This window comes from Stegostoma tigrinum, chromosome 7 (assembly GCF_030684315.1).
Source record: "Stegostoma tigrinum isolate sSteTig4 chromosome 7, sSteTig4.hap1, whole genome shotgun sequence".
In the NCBI taxonomy this organism is placed as follows: domain Eukaryota; kingdom Metazoa; phylum Chordata; class Chondrichthyes; order Orectolobiformes; family Stegostomatidae; genus Stegostoma; species Stegostoma tigrinum.
Window position 1 is genome coordinate 108,217,520 of NC_081360.1, and position 19,909 is coordinate 108,237,428.

Sequence of the window (19,909 nt, forward strand, 5' to 3'; positions counted from 1 at the left end):
TCAGAGCGGATAGGGGAAGCACTAAATGAATATTTTTCAACAGAATTCACTCTAGTAAGTGACAATATTGTTGAGGAGAATACTGAGATACAGGCTACTAGACTAAATAGGATTGAGGTTCACAAGGAAGAGGTATTAGAAATCGTACAAAGTGTGAAAATAGATAAGTCCCTGGGCTAGATGGGATTTATCCTAGGATCCTCTGGGAAGCCAGGGAGGAGATTACCGAGCCTTTGGCATTGATCTTTAACTCGTCATTGTCTACAGGAATAGTGCCAGAAGACTGGAGGATAGCAAATGTGGTTCCCCTGTTCAAGAAGGGGAGTATAGACAACCCTGGTAATTACAGACCAGTGAGCCTTACTTCACTGGTTATTAAAGTGTTGGAAAAGGTTATAAGAGATAGGATTTATAATCATGTCGAAAAGAATAATTTGATCAGGGATAGTCAGCACGGTTTTGTGAAGGGTAGGTCATGCCTCACAAACCTTATTGAGTTCTTTGAGAAGGTGACCAAACAGGTAGATGAGAGTAAACCGGTTGATGTGGTGTATATGGATTTCAGCAAGGTGTTCAATAAGGTTCCCCACAGTAGGCTATTGTACAAAATGCAGAGGAATGGGATTGTGGGAGATATAGCAGTTTGGATCAGAAATTGGCTTGCTGAAAGAAGACAGAGGATGGTAGTTGATGGGAAATGTTCATCCTGGAGTCCAGTTACGAGTGGTGTACCACAAGGGTCGGTGTTGGGTCCACTGCTGTTTGTCATTTTTATAAATGACCTGGATGAGGGTGTAGAAGGATGGGTTAGTAAATTTGCAGACGACGCTCAGGTCGGTGGAGTTGTGGATAGTGACGAAGGATGTTGTAGGTTACAGAGAGACATAGGTAAGCTGCAGAGCTGGGCTGAGAGGTGGCAAATGGAGTTTAATGCCGACAAGTGTGAGGTGATGCACTTTGGTAGGAGTAACCGGAATGCAAGGTACTGGGCTAATGGTAAGATTACATAGAACATAACAGCACAGTACAGGCCCTTCGGCCCACTATGTTGTGCCAACCTGTCGTACCAATCTGAAGCCCATCTTACCTACACACTTCCATGTTCATCCGTATGCTTGTCCAATGACGACTTAAGTGTACTTAAAGTTGGCGAATCTACTGCCGTTGCAGGCAAAGCGTTCCATTCCCTTACTACTCTCTGAGTAAAGAAACTATCTCTGACATCTGTCCTATATCTTTCTCCCCTCAATTTAAAGCTATGCCCCCTCGTGCTCGCCGTCACCATCCTAGGATAAAGGCTCTTCCTATCCACCCTAGATGGAATAGTGTAGGTTAGATGGGCTTCAGATTGGTATGGCAGGTCGGCACAACATTGAGGGCCGAAGGACCTGTACTGTGCTGTAATGTTCTCTCTTCTATGTTATCATTAGAATCCTGATTACAGGTATTTATTGATTTGAAATTCCACCATCGCAACAGCATTATTTGAATCAGGAACCTTAGGACATTGCCAGGGTCTCTGAATTAACAGTCAACTGATAATGCCACTGGACCATCACCTCCCAAAATAGAGCCAACAGGTGGGGAGGCTACTGTCGATCTCGTAATGGGAAATGAGGTAGATATAATAAATGATCTCAGAGTAAAAGATCCCCTTGACATGATGCAACGTAATAATTTGTCCAATATAATATTTAGTTGAATTGGAAACTATTGTGATTAATTTAATTAAAGGGTACTGCAATGAAATGAGCATAGTGTTAGCCAAAGTAAATGAGACGGATAGATTAGCAGTAATTACAGTAAGCAAGCAGCAGCAGACACTGAAGGAGCTAACTTATAGCTTTCAGCAAAATCAAAACCCAGTTAAGAAGAAAGGATTTTTAAGAGAGGGGTAAAACAACCATAGCTAACCAAACAAGTTAGGAACAGTGAGATAACAAGGTGTCGAGCTGGATGAACACAGCATGCCAAGCAGCATCATAGGAGCAGGAAAGCTGATGTTTCGGGCCTAGACCCTTCTTCAAAAAAAGGGTCTAGGCCCGAAACATCAGCTTTCCTGCTCCTATAATGCTGCTTGGCCTGTGTTCATCCAGCCCTAAACCTTGTTATCTCAGATTCTCCAGCATCTGCAGTTCCTACTACCTCTGAAGAAGTTAAAAACAGTATTAAGTTGAAAGAAAAACATAAAAGGAGGTCAAAGACACTAATAACCCGAAGGCTGAGACTAATGGAAAGTATTCAGCCTGGGGCTTGGTGACCAGTGGTGTTCCGCAGGGATCTGTTCTGGGACTTCTGCTCATTGTGGTCTTTATAAATGACTTGGGTGAGGAAGTGAAAAGGTGGGTTAGTCAGTTTGCCGATGACACGAAGGTTGGTGGAGTTGTGGATAGTGTAGAGGGCTGTTGCAGGTTGCAATGGGACATTGACAGGATGCACAGAAGGGCAAAAAAGTGGCAGATGGAACTCAACCCAGAAAAATGTGAAGTGATACATTTCGGATGGTCGAATTTGAATGCAGAATACATGGTTAAAGGCAGAATTCTTGGCAGTCTGGAGGAACAGAGAGATCTTGGGGTCCAAGTCCGTAGATCCTTCAAAGTTGCGACCCAAGTTGATAGGGTTGTAAAGAAGGCATATGGTGCATTGGCTTTCATTGGCAGGGGAATTAAGTTTAAGAGCCGCGTGGTTATGCTGCAGCTCTATAAAACCCTGGTTAGACCACACTTGGAATATTGTGTTCAGTTCTGGTCGCCTCATTATAGAAAAGATGTGGAAGCTTTAGAGAGGGTGCAGAGGAGATTACCAGGATACTGCCTGGACTGGACGGCAGGTCTTATGAGGAAAGGTTGAGGGAGCTAGGGCTTTCCCCATTGGCGTGAAAAAGAATGAGAGGTAACTTGATAGAGGTGTACAAGATGGTGAAAGGCATAGACAGAGAGGATAGTCAGAGACTTTTTCCCAGGGCAGAAATGACTATTATGAGAGGACATAATTTTAATGTGATTGGAGGAAGGTATAGGAGAAATATCAGAGGTAGGTTCTTCATAAAGAGAGTGGTGGGCATGTGGAATGCGTTGCCGGCAACAGTAGTGGAGTCAGATAATTTAGAGACTTTTAAGCGACTCTTGGATAGGCACATGGAAATAGTAAGAACATAACATAAGAACATAAGAACTAGGAGCAAGAGTAGGCCATTCGGCCCTTTGGGCCTGTTCTGCCATTCAATAAGATCATGGCTGATCTTTTCGTGGACTTAGATCCACTTACTCGTGTTCTCAGCATTTCCCTTAATTCCTTTATTTTTCAATAAAAATCTACCTTAGCTTTAAAAACGTTTACTGAAGTAGCGTCAACTACTTCACTGGGCAAGGAATTCCACAGATTAACAACCCTCTGGGCGAAGAAGTTCCTTCTCAATTCAGTCCTAAATCTGGACCCTCTAATCTTGAGGCTATTGCCCTCTTGTCCGAGCTTCACCTGCCAGTGAAAACATCCTCTCTACTTCTATCTTATCTATTCCCTTCATAATTTTATACGTTTCTATTAGATCACCCTTCAATCTTCTGGATTCCAATGAATATAATCCCAATCTACTCAGTATCTCCTCATGTTCCAACCCACTCTACTCCGGAATCAACCTAGTGAACCTCCTCTGCACCCCCTCCAGTGCCAGTACATCTTTCCTCAAGCAAGGAGACCAAAACTGCACACGGTACTCCAGGTGTGGCCTCACAATGAAGGACAAAATTCCATTTGCCTTCCTAATTACTTGTTGTACTTGTAGACCAACCTTCTGTGATTCATGGACAACCAAGTGCCTCTACAGAGGTGCATGCTGCAACTTTTTACCTTTCAAGTAATAATCCCTTTTAAACAAAGAAACCTACAGCACAGGAAAAGGCCCTTCGGCCCTCCAAGCCTGCAGCGATCAAGATCCTCCGTCTAACCTGTCATCTATTTTCTAACTGTCTGTGTCCATTTGCTCCCTGTCCATCCATGTACCTGTCCAAATATACCTTCAAAGACGCCAACGTGTCTGCGTCTACCACCTCCGCAGGCAATGAGTTCCAGGCACCCACCACCCTCTGTGTAAAGAACTTTCCACGCATATCTCCCTTAAACTTTCCTCCTCTCACTTTGAACTCATTACCTCTAGCAATTGAGTCCCTCACTCTGGGAAAAAGCTTTTTGCTATCCACACTGTCTATACCCCTCATGATTTTGTAGACCTCAATCAGATCCCCCCTCAATCTCTGTCTTTCTAATGAAAATAATCCTAATCTACTCAACTTCTTTTCATAGCTAGCACCCTCCATACCAGGCAACATCCTGGTGAACCTCCTCTGCGCCGTCTTCAAAGCGTCCACATCCTTTTGGTAATGTGGCAACCAGAACTGCACACAGTACTCCAAATGTGGCCGAACCAAAGTCCTATACAACTGAAACATGACCTGCCAACTCTTGTACTCAATACCCCGCCCAATGAAGGAAAGCATGCCATACGTCTTCTTGACCATCCTATTGACCTACGTTGTCACCTTCAGGGAACAATGGACCTGAACACCCAGATCTCTCTGTTCATCAATTTTCCCTAGAACTTTTCCATTTACTGTATAGTTCGCCCTTGAATTTGATCTTCCAAAATGCATCACCTCGCATTTGCCCGGATTGAACTCCATCTGCCATTTATCTGCCCAACTCTCCAGTCTATCTATATTTTGCTGTAATCTCTGACAGTCCCCTTCACTATCAGTTACTCCACCAATCTTAGTGTCATCAGCAAACTTGCTGATCAGACCACCTACACCTTCCTCCAGATCATGTACATATATCACAAACAACAGTGGTCCCAGCACAGATCCCTGTGGAACACCACTGGTTACACAATTTGAGAAACTCCCTTCTACTACTACCCTCTGTCTCCTGTTGCCTAGCCAGTTTTTTATCCATCTAGCTAGCACACTCTGGACTCCATGTGACTTCACTTTCTCCATCAGCCTGCCATGGGGAACCTTATCGAATGCCTGACTGAAGTCCACGTATATGACATCTACAGCCTTTCCCTCATCCTCAAAGAATTCTATTAGGTTGGTAAGACATGACCTTCCCTGTACAAAACCATGTTGCCTATCACCGATCAGCCCATTTTCTTCCAAATGGGAATAGATCCTATCCCTCAGTATCTTCTCCAGTAGCTTCCCTACCACTGACGTCAGGCTCACCTGTTGATAATTACCTGAATTATCCTTGCTGCCCTTTTTAAACAAGGGGACAACATTAGCAAGTCTCCAGTCCTCTGGGACCTCACCCGTGTCTAAGGACACTGCAAAGATATCTGTTAGGGCCCCGGCTATTTCCTCTCTTGCTTCCCTCAGCAACCTGGGATAGATCCCATCTGGACCTGGGGACTTGTCCACCTTAATGTCTTTTACGATACCTAACACCTCCTCCTTCCTTATGTCAACTTGACCTAGACTAAGCAAACATCTATCCCTAACCTCAACATCCGTCATGTCCCTCTCCTTGGTGAATACCGATGCAAAGTACTCGTTAAGAATGTTGCCCATTTTCTCTGACTCAGTGCATAACCTTCCTTCTTTGTCCTTAAGTGGGCCAATCCTTTCTCTAGTTACCCTCTTGCTCTTTATATATGAATAAAAGGCTTTACTATTACTCCTACCAAAATGTGTGACTTCACATTTATTTACATTGTATTCCATCTGCCAGACCTTTGCCCACTCACTCAATGTATCTATGTTCCTTAGCAAAGTTTCACAGTCCTCTGCGCACTTTGCTCTGCCACTCATCTTAGTGTCATCTGAAAACTTTGACACCCTACACGTGGTCCCCATCTCCGAATCATCTATAAAAATTGTAAATAATTGCGGTCCCAACACCAATCCCTGAGGCACACCACTAGTCACTGATTACCAGCCAGAATAGCACGCATTTATCCCCACTCTTCACTTCCTGTTTGTCAACCAATCCTCTATCCATGCTTATACTGTACCCCTAACGCCATGCATCCTTATCTCATGCAGCAGCTTCTTGTGCAGCACCTTGTTAAAGACCTTTTGGAAATCTAGGTATACCACATCTACTGGGTCCCCATTGTTCACCTTGCTCGTAACGTCTTCATAGAATTCCAAAATATTTGTCAAGCATGACCTGCCCTTCATGAACCCTTGCTGCATCTGCCGAACAGGACAATTTCTGTCGCAATGTCTTGCTATTTCTTCCTTGATATTAGACTCGAGCATCTTCCCCACTACAAAGGTTAAGCTGAGCAGTCTATAATTCCCCATCTTTTGTCTACCTCCTTTTTTAAACTGTGGCGTCACATTTTCCACTTTCCAATCTGCTGGGACTGCCCCAGAGTCTAGCGAATTTTGGAAAATTACTGCCAGTGCACCTGCTATTTCTCCCACCATCTCTTTTAGTACCCTGGGATGCATTCCATTAGGGCCAGGAGACTTATCAATCCTTAGCTCCATTAGCTTGCCTAACACTACCTCTTCTGTAATAATGATTGTTTCCAGGTCCTCATTTACCTTCGTCTCTTTGTCAATTACTGGCATGTTATTAGTGTCCTCCACAGCGAAGACCGATACAAAATACCTGTTCAATGCCTTGACCATTTCATCATATCCCCTAACTAAATTCCCCTTCTCATCCTCTAAAGGGCCAACGTTTACTTTAGCCACTCTTTTTCTTTTTATATGTTTATAGAAACTTTTGCTATCTGTCTTTATATTCAGAGCTAGTTTTTTCTCATGTTCTATCTTGGTCTTCCTTATAGCTCTTTTTGTAGCTTTCTGTTGACCTTTAAAGTTTTCCCATACTTCTAGTTTCATGCTGTTTTTGGCCACTTTGTATGCCTTCTCTTTCAATTTGATAGACTCCTTTATTTCCTTAGACACCCATGGCAGGTTACCCCTTTTCTTACAGTCCTTCCTTTTCATTGGAATATACATTTGCTGAGCACTTTGAAAAATTGCTTTGAAAGTTCTCCACTGCTGGCAGGGGATTTAAACATATATTTTGCATCAGTCTTTACAGTGGAAGTATGACAATACTACGACGTTAAAATGGTCATTTTGTCCTTTTTTGAAACAAGGGAGGTTTTAAGACAGAGGTACCAAGCTGCCTAGTTGGAAAGCCAGTAAACAACTTGGGAGGCCTTGAAATTTCCTTTTTCAAACTTGGAACAATAGAAGCAGCCTGAATGGGTGTGGTCAAACTCCTTTAGAACCAAGACCTTTAGAATCATCCTCACAGAATCCATACAGTTTGGGAGCAGGCAAATTGGCCCTTTGGGTCCACACCGACCCTCTGAACAGCATCCACCCTATCCCTGTAATCCTACATTTCCCAATTTAATCCACCTCGCCTACAAATCCTGGACATTATAGGCAATTTAGCATGGTCAATCCACCTAAAATGTACATGTTTGGATTGTGGGAAGAAACCAAAGCACCAGCAGAAACTCAGATAAACATGGGGAGATTGTGCAAACTCTACACAGATGCCTGAGACTGGAATTAAAAGCAGGTTCCTGGCGTTGTGAGGCAGCAATACTAACCACTGAGTCACAGTGCTGCCGCATTTGTTTTAGCTTTTAGTAGCAGAAGCTGCTGGGGTTGTGAAAAGCTGCCAGGGTTGTGAAAAGCTGCAATATTTCTCTTTGCTACAACTGAAAATTGCAGTTTTCTCTCTTTCTCATAATTGTTCTTTTCTCCTGGATTGGGCAACTGCATGTGAGACAATCTATTTTCTGAAATTGCCTTTTACTAAGGATGTGTTTATTGGATGTCACTATGTTGGAACAGTTAATTAGTGATAGTAACAGCATCTACTATTTTGTTAAGCATTCCATCAGAGTTACAGCTAAGCAAATTTATTTCTTATTTTTGTCTTTTTTTTACCATAGTGTATGATTAAATTGTGCTTTGTTTAACATCGAGTAGTTTGACGATCAAATTGCAGCACATCACATTTTCCTTTAAAATAAGAAAATGTTGGGATCTAGACTATCTTCTTAACACATATTGACTGGTCTGGTCTGGTCAACAACAGAAGATATTTCAAGTATTACATTAATATTAAAGAATATTTGGGAGGAATTAGGTGCCATTACCATCATTAAAGAAGTAGTATTAGACAAACTAACGGTGCTGAAAGCAGGTCCTGATGGCCTGCATCCTTGAATCCTAAAAGATGTAGTTACAGAGACAGTAAATTTTTCCTAAAATTCTTCAATTCTGGAGAAGTACTAGAGGATGGGAAAACTGCTAATGTAACATTCCTATTTAAAAGAAAATGGAGGCAAAAAGCGGGTAACTATAGGCTGATTAATCTGATGTCTTTTTTTCTTTATTCTTTATTCATTCACTGGGCGAGGGCATCGCTGGCCAGACAGCATCAACTGCTCATCCCTAACTGCCCAGAGAGCAGTTAAGAGTCAAGCACATTGCTGTGGGTCTGGAGTCAAATGTAGGCCAGACCAGGTAAGGGTAGCAGTTTCCTTCCCTAAAGGGCATTAGTGAACCAGATGGTTTTTTCCAACAATCAAGAATGGATTCACAGTCATCATTAGACTCTTAATTCCAGATATTTATTGAATTCAAATTCCACCATCTGCCATGGTGGGATCTGAACCCAGGACCCCAGAACATTATCTGGGTCTCTGGATTAACAGTCCAGTGATAATATTGTTGGAAATGTGATGGAAGTGTAATCAACTATTAAGCAAGTAAAGGAGAAAATTTAGAAAATCATAACCAACTCAAGCAGAGTCAACATGACTTCATGAAAAGGAAATCGTGTCTAACTAATTTATTAGTTTTATGAGGAAGTCTTGGCCAGATTGATCAAGGGAAACCAGCAGATGCGTTGTATTTGGACTTCCAGAAGGTGTTTCTACAAAATGTAAAGTCATTAAATAAGAGCCCACAGTGTTGGAGGTGGTATATTGGTATGAATACAGAATACACTCAAGGGCAGGAAACAGGGATTCGGGATAGGGCTTTTTTTAGCTTGGTGACCTGTGACCAGTGTGGCTCCACAGGGATCAGTGTTGGGACTACAACTGTTTACCATATATATTAATGACTAGGTGGAAAGAAGGATATCTACCACACACAAATTTGCATACTTTCAAAAATATATGTGGAAAGGCTGTTTGAGAGAGGGATACAAAATTTACAGAGATAACAACAGGTTGAGAAGGTGGGCAAAAAGTTGGCAACTGAAGGATTATGTGAGAAAATGTTAAGTTGCCCATTTTGGAAGGACATACAAAACAATAGAATATTATGAAAATGGATAAAAATTGCAGAAAGCTGAAACACAAATGGACTAAGGGTACTGCAACGGTACGAGATGCTGTTCAGACCACAAGTGGACAGTGAAAGCAGTTTTATTACTCTTATTGAATGAAAGACATTGTTTCCATTGGAGGCAGTTCAGAGAAGGCTCACTAGGATAAGCCCTCTTGTGCAGGGATAGTATTTTGAGCATAGGCGAAACAGGTTAGGACTCTACTCATTTGACTTTAGAAGAATGAGGTGATTTCATTTAAACATCTAGGATTCTTAATGGGCATGACAGGGTAAATGCTAAGAAGGATGTTTCCCCTTCATTAGGAGAGTGTAGGACTAGGAGACAAAGTCTCAGAATTAGCGGCATCAATTTAAGACTGAGATGAGGAAGAATTTCTTTTCTCAGATGGTTGAGTATCTATGGACTCCTTATCACAGACAGCTACAGGGCCAGATTCTTTGTGAATTCTTGGTCAGTGGGGTATATGCGAAAAGCTAGGAAAGTGGTTGTGAGGAATACTGGGTTCGTCAGATGAGTAGATCAGTATCATATGGAATTTAACTCTGTAAAGTGTGGCGTAATGCACTTTGGAAGAAGGAACATGACAAGGCAGTCCTCAATGAATGGCAACAAATTAGGTACTCAGAGGAATAGAGGAACACTTGGGTGCATGTCCATAAATTCCCCGAAAGTGGCAGCAAAGATTACTAAGGTAGTTAAGAAGGTATATGGAGCACTTGTTTTTATCAGTCAAGGTACAGATTATATAAATAGGGAGGTTATGTTGGAGCTGTACAAGATGTTGGTTCACCCACAGCAGGAGTACTGTGTGTCATTATAGTCATCTCAGTATAGTTCTGTTGTTATCATGTTGGAGGGGATGCAGAAGAGATTCACCAGCATGTTGCCGCGGAATCAGCATTTTAGCTACGAAGAGAGGCTGGATAGCCATAGACAAAAATGGAAGTTGCTGGAAAAGCTCAGCAGGTTTGGCAGCATCTGTAAAGAAAATATCAGAAATAATGCTTCAGGTCCAGTGACCCTTTCTCAGAACCTCAGCCATAAATTGCTTTCTTTGGAGCACTGAAGGGTGAGGGAGAGGTCCTGATGCAGGTGTGCAAGGTTGAGAGGAATGGACAGAGCTTTTTTTAATTCACCTGTAGGATGTCAGCATCACTGGCTGGGTGGCAATTATTGCCCATTTTAGTTGTCCTTGAAGATGGTGGTGAGCTGTCTTTTTGAACCATTGCAATCTACATGCTATTGGCTGACCCACAATGCCCTTCAGGACGGAATTCCAGGAGTTTGGCCCCGTGACAGTGAATGATGATGATACATTTTCAACTGGTGAGTGGCTGGGAGGGGTACATGCAGATAGTAATATTCCTATGAATCTGCTGTCCTTGCCTTCTAGATGGAAGTGACTGTTAGTATGGAAAGTGCTGTCTAAGAATCTTTGGTGAATTTCTGCAGTGCATCTTGTAGATGGTACACACAGCTGCTACTAAGTACAAAATAAAAATGAAAAAAACTGCAGATGCTGTAAATCAAGGTCTGTAGCTGGCTGGTCAGCATCTGTCCTCACTTAATTGACCAATTCAACATCCAACTGGCTGCCGGAGCATAGCAACATCTCAGTGCCAAAACATCTACGGCATCCTTAGAGCCGTAATTAGCCCAGGACAGTTTCCAACAGCAAATATATGTCTTTTGTTCTCATTTTTTCAAGGTGTGGTTCAAAGTTTAATTCTCAATTTCAACTCTTAGTACCAAGCTGAAAATGAGAAAACAAGGAAGAAAAATAGTAGAAACCAAAAGAACTGCAGATGCTGTAAATCAAGAACAAAAACAACGTTGCTAGAAAAGCTCTGCAGGTCTAGCAGCATCCGTGAAGGGAAAACAGTTAACGTTTCGGGTCCGGTGACCCTTCCTCAGAACTGATGGTGGCTGGGAAAACGTCAGTTTATATGCAGAAAATAGGGAGGTGGCTGGGGTAGGGAGTAAACGATAGGATAGAGCCCAGAGAGAGAGAAAGACAGTTGGGCAGACAAAGAAGTTGCTAACGATCAGGCTTGGAGTGTGAATAGTTGTAAATGGGGACTGAAAGTGACTGACAACAAGGGGGTGTGCAATGGCAAGCTATGTGGTAGCAACGCCTGGTGTGTGGGGTGGGGGCCTGGGACATGGGAGAGTTTAGGCCCTAAAATTATTGAACTCAATATTGAGTACGGAGGGCTGTGGGATCCCCAAGTGGAAAATGAGGTGTTGTTCCTCCATCATAACAAGGTGTGGAGCTGGATGAACACAGCAGGCCAAGCAGCATCTTAGGAGCAGGAAAGCTGACGTTTCGGGCCTAGACCCTTCATCAGAAATGGGGGAGGGCAGGAGGGTTCTGAAATAAATATGGAGAGAGGGGGAGGCAGATTGAAGATGGAAAGAAGAGAAGATAGGTGGAGAGGAGACAAAGTTGGAGAGGCAGGGATGGAGCCAGTAAAGGTAAGTATAGGTGGGGAGGTAGGGAGTAGATAGGTCAGTCCAGGGAGGACTGACAGGTCAAGAGGACGAGATGAGGTTAGTAGGTAGGAAAAGGGGGTGCGGTTTGAGGTGGGAGGAGGGTATGGGTCAGAGGAAGAAAGGTTAGGGAGGTGGGGACGAGCTGGGGTGGTTTTGGGATGCGGTGGGGGGAGAGGAGATTTTGAAGCGTGTGAAATCCACATTGATACCATTGGGCTGCAGGGTTCACAAGTGGAATATAAGTTGCTGTTCCTGCAACCTTTGGATGGCATTGTTGTGGCACTGCAGGAGACCCAGGATGGACATTTCATCTGAGGAATGGGAGGGGGAGTTGAAATGGTTCGCGACTGGGAGGTGCAGTTGTTTACTGCGAACCGAGTGTAGGTGTTCTGCAAAGCAGTCCCCAAGCCTCCATGTGGTTTCCCCAATGTAGAGGAAGCCACAATGGGAACATCGGATGCAGTGTACCACATTAGCAGGTATGTAGGTGAACATCTGCTTGATGTGGAAAGTCTTCTTGGGGCCTGGGATGGGGGTGAGAGAAGAGGTGTAGGGTAGGTGTAGCACTTCCTGTGGTTGCAGGGGATTTTTTTTGGGCCTAGACCCTTCTTCAGAAATGGGGGAGGGGGAGGAGGTTATGAAATAAATAGGGAGAGAGGGAGAGGCGGATAGCAGATGGATAGAGGAGAACATAGGTGGAGAGGAGACAGACTGGTCAAAGAGGCAGGGATGGAGCTGGTAAAGGTGAGTGTAGGTGGGGCGGTAGGGAGGACATAGGTCAGTCCAGGGAGGACGGACAGGTCAAGGGGGCGGGATGAGGTTAGTAGGTAGATGGTAGGGGTGGGGCTTGATGTGGGAGGAGGAGATAGGTGTAAGCACAGGTTATGGAGGCGGGGATGAGCTGGTCTGGTTTTGGGATGCGATGGGGGAGGGGAGATTTACACCTTGTTATCTCAGGTATTGCAGGAGTTCCCTGGGGTGTCACTCATAATCTGTTTTCCATTTTGAAAGATGTTGAAGAATCTTGTTCCTAAAAGGAATTTTTTTAAAATTCATTCATGGAACATGGCTGGCTAGCATTGCATTTATTGCAGTCCCTAGTTGCCCTTGAGAAGGTGATGGTGAGCTGCCTTCTTGAACCACTGTCGTTCATGTGCTGTAACTTGGCCAACAATGCCCTTAGAGAGGTAATTCCTGAGTGCAGTCAGAGCCAAGTTTCTGGCACCACAAGAAACCCGAATGCAAAGGAGAGAAGGGATAAGAAATGAGGAGCAATCATGATTAGTTAGGGGAACAGACAAGCACTTATGACTTCAGGATCGAATGCTACCTTGTTGGTGCCTGTGTCAAGGATATCACAGAGTGGTTGCAGGACTTTCTGCTGGAGAGCGTGAACAGCCAGATGTTGTGGTCCATACTGGCAACAAAGATTTAGACAGGAAGGGGCATGAGGTCCTAGAATTAGATTGTTGGGAACTAGGTAGAAAATGGAGTGATTTCTGGAGTACTCCCAGTGCCACATACAGAAACAAGAGGATAGGGAAGATGAATGTGTGGCTGGATAGATGATTCACCCAAACAGAGCCAGGACTGAGTTTGTTAGGGGCATTTTTCATGTGCTATTGAAAGGGTTTCAAACAAACTTGGCAGGGGAGTGGCATCCAGCAGAATAACAGAGGAGAATAGCAAGGTACTCAAAATATTTGGGGATTATTACTGGTACTAGCACAAAAAACAGTAAGAAAATAAGTGATTTCAGAATAAGGGAAAAATAAATACAGTCCAAAACAGAGTTGACTTGTATGTATGTAAATGCACCGAGTGCAATATAAAAGGCTGGCGAGTTACGGGTGCAGATTACCATGTGGAAGTAAGATGCTGTGGTAGTCATGGAGACCTGCCTCATGGAAGGGCAAGACTAGGTGTACGTTTAGATGAGATTCCCTACAGTGCGGAAACAGGCCCTTCAGCCCAACAAATCCACACCGCCCCTTGGAGCATCCCACCCAGACCCATCCCCCTATAACCCACAAACCCCTGAACACTATGGGCAATTTAGCATGGCCAATCCACCTAACCTGCACATCTTTGGGCTGTGGGAGGAAACTGGAACACCCGGGGAAAACCCACGCAGACACAGGGAAAATGTGCAAACTCCGCACAGACAGTTGCCCGAGGGTGGAATCAAACGCAGGTATAAGTTGCTCAGGAACGAAAGAAAACTATGGAAAGGCAGAGGCACTGACAGTTCCAAGTGCCAGTTCCTCACCAGCCATAGAATTCATTCATTTTCTGAGTTGTCACTCTGATTTTGTTGCAACTCAGTGTAGACCAGTGGCAAGCAGCTGAACGATGGGTGTGTTGGTGAAGGAAGGCACTATAGTCCTGGAGAATGAAGTAATCTCAAACGGTTGAAGTGCAAAGAGACTTGGGAGTTCTAGCCCAGGATTCTTTCAAGATAAATTTGCAGGTTGAGTCAGTAGTCAGGAAGGCAAATGCAATGTTGGTATTTATTTTGAGAGGACTTTAAAAAAAAAAGGGATGTACTACTCAGGCTTTATAAGGCTCTGGTCAGACCATATTTGGAGTATTGTGTACAGTTTTGGGCCCAATATCTCAGGAAGGATATACTGGCCCTGGAGCGGGTTCAGAGGAAGTTCACGAGAGTGCTCCCAGGAATGGAAAGCTTAACATATGAGGAACATTTCAGGACTCTGGGACTATGCTCACTGGAGTTTAGAAGGATGAGCAAGGATGTAATTGATACGTTTAGAATATTGAATGGACAAAGTGGATGTTGGGAAGATGCTTCCATTGGTAGCAGAGTCTAGGACCCAAGGGCACAGCCTGAGAGTAAAGGGAAGATCTTTTAGAACTGAGATAAGGAAAAACTTCTTCAGCCAGAGAGTGGTAAATCTATGGAATTCACTGCCACCAAAGGCTATGGAGGCCAGGTCATTGAGTACATTTAAGACTGAGAGAGATAGGCTATTGATAATCAAAGGCATCAAGGGTTACAGGGAAAAAGCAGGAGAATGGGGCTGAGGAACTTATCAGCCATGACTGAAGGGGGAGCAGACTCGATGGGCCAAATGGCCTAATTTCTGTTCCTGCGTCTTCCGGTCTATTGGTTCAAAAGTGAGTTAATGCGGCTAGAATTAAGGAATGAAAATGGTGTAATTTTTGACTATAAGACTGTATGTTTTAACTTACTTATGGGTAAGGAAAAGAGTAGTCACAGATAAAAATATTAAAATGCAAAAGGTTAACTACCAAATTATTAGCCAAGAACTGGGAAATATATACTGGGTGAGGCCGTTTGATGATAAATCAAACATGGAATGTGGGAATCTTTTAAAAACCAGTTGATTAGAGTCTAGGGCTGGCATGTTGCTTGAAAATGAAAGATTTGGGAACCTTAGATTACAAGAGAGGTTAAGCTTAGTCAGAAAGGAAATGGAAGCATATAAAAGGTTTAGAAATCTGAAGGCAGACAGAGCCCTCGAAGAATACAAAGATAGTAGTAAAGAACTCAAACAAGGAAATAGGTGGGCTAAAATGGGACTTGGAATGTCTTTTGCAAAGACCATTAAGGAAAATCCCAAGGTATTTGTATAATATGTATTATGTATTATATATGTATTATATACAGGGAACTTATGCTTGCAGCCAGAGGAAGTCAGTGAGGTCCATAACAAATTGCACTGGTATGGTGGATGGTGATTCTCAGGAGGAGTATGTTCATATTCCAGGGCATGTCAATATTAAAAAAAGGTATTGTGTGTATTGATAAACATTAAGGTAGTCAAGTCTCAGGACCTGATAGGATCTATCCCAGAATGCTCAGGGAGGAGGGTGAGGAAATTACAGTCGTACTCATTCAGCATGGAAACGGGCTGTCCAGGTTTCCTAAACTGAGTAGTTCCATGTGCCTGCTTTCAGCACATATCCCTATAAACCTTTCCTATCCATGTAATTGTCCAAAAGTCTTTCAAACATTGTAAGTGTACCCACATCTAGTACTTCTCCTGACAGCTCATTCCATGTATGTACCGCCCTCCGTGCAAAGAAGTTGCCCCTTAGGCCCCTTTTAAATCTTTTCCTGCTTATCTTAAACCTACGCCCTCTGGTTTTGGACTACCCTACCCTAGGTAAAAGACCTTGGTTAGTTACCTTTTCCACAGTCCTCATCATTTCAGAAACACAATAAAGTCACCCCTCAGCTTCCCACACTCGAGGGAAGAAAAGCCCCAGTCTATGCCGCCACTTCTTCTGACACAAACCAGTCTTGATAAGCTATTTACATAGATAAGCTGCAGAGCTGGGCTGAGAGGTGGCAAATGGAGATTAATGCAGACAACTGTGAGGTGATGCACCTTGGTAGGAGTAACCAGAAGTCAAAGTACTGGGCTAATGGTAAGATTCTTAGTAGTGTAGATGAGCAGAGAGATCTCGGTGTCCATGTACACAGATCCTTGAAAGTTGCTACCCAGGTTGACAGGGCTGTTAAGAAGGCATAGAGTGTTTTAGCTTTTATTAACAGAGGGATCGAGTTCCGGAACCAAGAGGTTATGCTGCAGCTGTACAAAACTCTGGTGCGGCTGCACTTGGAGTATTGTGTACAGTTCTGGTCACCGCATTATAAGAAGGATGTGGAAGCTTTGGAAAGGGTGCAGAGGAGATTTACTAGGATGTTGCCTGGTATGGAGGGAAGGTCTTACAAGGAAAGGCTGAGGGACTTGAGGCTGTTTTCATTAGAGAGAAGAAGGACGAGAGCTGACTTAATTGAAACATATCAAATAATCAGAGGGTTAGAAAGGGTGGATAGGGAGAGCTTTTTTCCTAGGATGGTGACAGTGAGCACGAGGGGGCATAGCTTTAAATTGAGGGGTGAAAGACATAGGAGAGATGTCAGAGGTAGTTTCTTTACTCAGAGTAGTAAGGGAATGGAACGCTTTGCCTGCAACGGTAGTAGATTCGCCAACTTTAGGTACATTTAAGTCGTCATTGGATAAGCATATGGACATACATGGAATAGTGTCGGTTAGATAGGCTTGAGATCGGTATGACAGGTCGGCACAACATCGAGGGTCGAAGGCCTGTACTGTGCTGTAATGTTCTATGTTGATAACAGCCTTGTAAATCTTCTCTGCACTTTCTCCGTTATAAATACTGACAAGAAGTATTTGTTTAAGATCTCTCCCATCTCTACTGTTTCTACATACAGATAGCCTCGTTGATCTTTGAGTGACCCTATTTTCTCCCTAGATACTCTTTTGACTTTAATATGCTTCCAGAATCTCTTTGGATTCTTCTTAATCCTATCTGCCAAAGCTATCTCATGTCCCCTTTTTGCTCTCCTGATTTCCTTCTGTAGTGTACCCGTACACACCCAATATTCCTCAAGAGATTCACTTAATTGAGCGGTCTATACCTCACATATGCCTCAAAAAAGAACAAAGAACAAAGAACAAAGAAAATTACAGCACAGGAACAGGCCCTTCGGCCCTACAAGCCTGCGTCGATCCAGATCCTCTACCTAAACCTGTAGCCTATTTTCCAAGGATCCGTATCCCTCTGCTCCCTGCCCATTCATGTATCTGTCTAGATACATCTTAAATGATGTTACTGTGCCCGCCTCCACCATCTCTGCTGGCAATGCGTTCCAGGTACCCATCACTCTCTGCGTAAAGAATTTTCCATGCATATCTGCCTTAAACCTTTCCCCTCTCACCTTGAAATCGAGACCCCTACTAATTGAATCCCCTACTCTGGGAAAAAGCTTCTTGCTATCCACCCTGTCTATACCTCTCAAGATTTGGTAGACCTCAGTCAGGTACCCCCCTCAACCTCCATCCTTCTAATGTAAATAATCCTAATCTACTCAACCTCTCTTCATTGCCATACCAGGCAACATCCTGGTGAATCTCCTCTGCACCCTCTGCAAAGCATCCACATCCTTTTGATAATGTGGCGACCAGAGCTATACACAGTATTCCAAATCTGGTTGAACCAAAGTCCTATACAACTGTAACATGACCTGCTAACTCTTGTACTCAATACCCAGCCCGACGAATGAAAGCATGCCGTATCTTCTTGACCACTCTATCGACCTGTATTGCCATCTTCAGGGTACAATGGGCCTGAACACCCAGATCTCTTTATCTTTACCTCCTTCTTTATCTTGATCAGAACCTCAACATTTCTAGTCATTCAATGTTGCTGGAGCCTTGTACAAAATCTCTGTTACTGGAGAACAGCCAACATTGTTCCTTTGCTTAAGAAGGGCACCAGGGATAATCTGGGAAATTACAGGCCATGACCCTTAATCAGTGATTGGAAAATTATTGGAGAAGAATCCTAGAGACTGGATTCACTCTTTTTGGAAGAATATGGACTTATTAGCGATAGGCAGCATGCCTTCGTGCAGGGAAGGTCGTGTTTCACAAACTTGATTTGAGTTTTTTGAGGAAGTAATAGAGATGATTAATAAGGGCAGGAATCAGTAGATGTTGTCTTTATGGGCTTTGGGCACCACTGGTCACATCTTGCCAATTTGAGTACCCACTATTGGGACGGCACAGTGGCTCAAAGGTTAGCACTGCAGCCTCACAGCGCCAGGGACCCGGGTTCGATTCCAGCCTCGGGTGACTGTCTGTGTGGAGTTTGCACATTCTCCCCGTGTCTGCGTGGATTTCCTCCGGGTGCTCCGGTTACCTCCCGCAGTCCAAAGATGTGCAGGCTAGGTGGATAGGTCATGCTAAATTGCCCGTAGTGTTCTGGGGTGTGTGTGTTTATAGGGGGATGGGTCTGGGTGGGATGCTTCAAGTGGCGGTGTAGACTTGTTGGGCTGAAGGGCCTGTTTCCACACTGTAGGGAATCTAATCTAATCCCAACTTTATGTTGCTTGCCACCCAGTCATTATTCCAGCCACGTTAGTAATTTGCCCTCAATTCCGTGGGCTTCTACCTTTGTTAACAGTCTCTGAGGGGGACTTTATCAAATGCTTTCTGGTAATCTATATAAACAACATTTAAAGGCACTTCCCTGTCCACTACCTTAGTCACCTCTTCAAAAAATTCAGTCAGGTTTGTCAGGCATGACCTATCTAGGTCCAATGGGCCAAATGACCTCCGTCAGCTCCTACAAAATTCTGTGATTCTGCAAATTTAGGAACCAGAGAAATTTCTTCACTCAGAGGGTAGTGAATCTTCAGAATTCTCTATCCCAATGGGCTGCTGAAACTCAGTAATTCAGTATGCTTAAAACAGACATATTGCCCAGCTTCTGGTATTATACAACCCTCTACCCCTAACTACGTGGGTTGTTGCCAGATCAATCTTACCAAACACATTTTAGATCTTAACAGAATGCAATAATCAGTACTCACAAGAACTGCAGTGTGATTCCAAACCTTTTCATGGAACTTACGATGACATCAAACTGGTCGGAACTGAAAGGACTGTTCAGATCAGTGAACACTGCAATGTGTAACTTGTCATACTTCTTTCCCCTAAAAAGCAAAATGAAATAACACTCACTGAAGACAGACAAATCATGCCAGGAAGTACTGGGCCAGGCCATTTAGCAATTCTGTGTGCTTTCCTTGCAAAATTTTAAGTGGAATCTTCTAGGAATGACAGGAAACTTTGGAAGTTCAGGGTAAGCGATAAAATATTGTAATTTAGGTGGCTGAATGTAAGGTTGGGTGAAAGGAAACTGGAAAAGAAAAATGGGCTAGATTTGGAGGATTACAGTATTCCCAGTTGCTTTAAGAGTTTTACATGTTCATAGTCATGGAACGAATATAGAACAAAGAACAAAGAAAATTACAGCACAGGAACAAGCCCTTTGGCCCTCCAAGCCTGTGCCGATCGAGATAGAACATAGAACAGTACAGCACAGAACAGGCCCTTCAGCCCACGATGTTGTGCCGACCATTGATCCTCATTGTATGCACCCTCAAATTTCTGTGACCATATGCATGTCCAGCAGTGTCTTAAATGACCCCAATGAACTTGCTTCCACAATTGCTGCTGGCAACACATTCCATGCTCTCACAACTCTCTGT

The 19,909-nt window shown here is 43.5% G+C and overlaps 1 protein-coding gene across 1 annotated transcript in view; it reads right to left on the bottom strand.

Moving 5' to 3' along the window:
- xrcc5 (X-ray repair complementing defective repair in Chinese hamster cells 5) overlaps positions 1-19,909 on the bottom strand; it is a 296,785-nt gene that overhangs the window by 178,248 nt on the left and 98,628 nt on the right. The window contains exon 5 of the mRNA XM_059647633.1: positions 19,229-19,351. Coding sequence (XP_059503616.1) covers positions 19,229-19,351 — 123 coding nt within the window. The remainder of the gene's footprint in view (positions 1-19,228; positions 19,352-19,909) is intronic.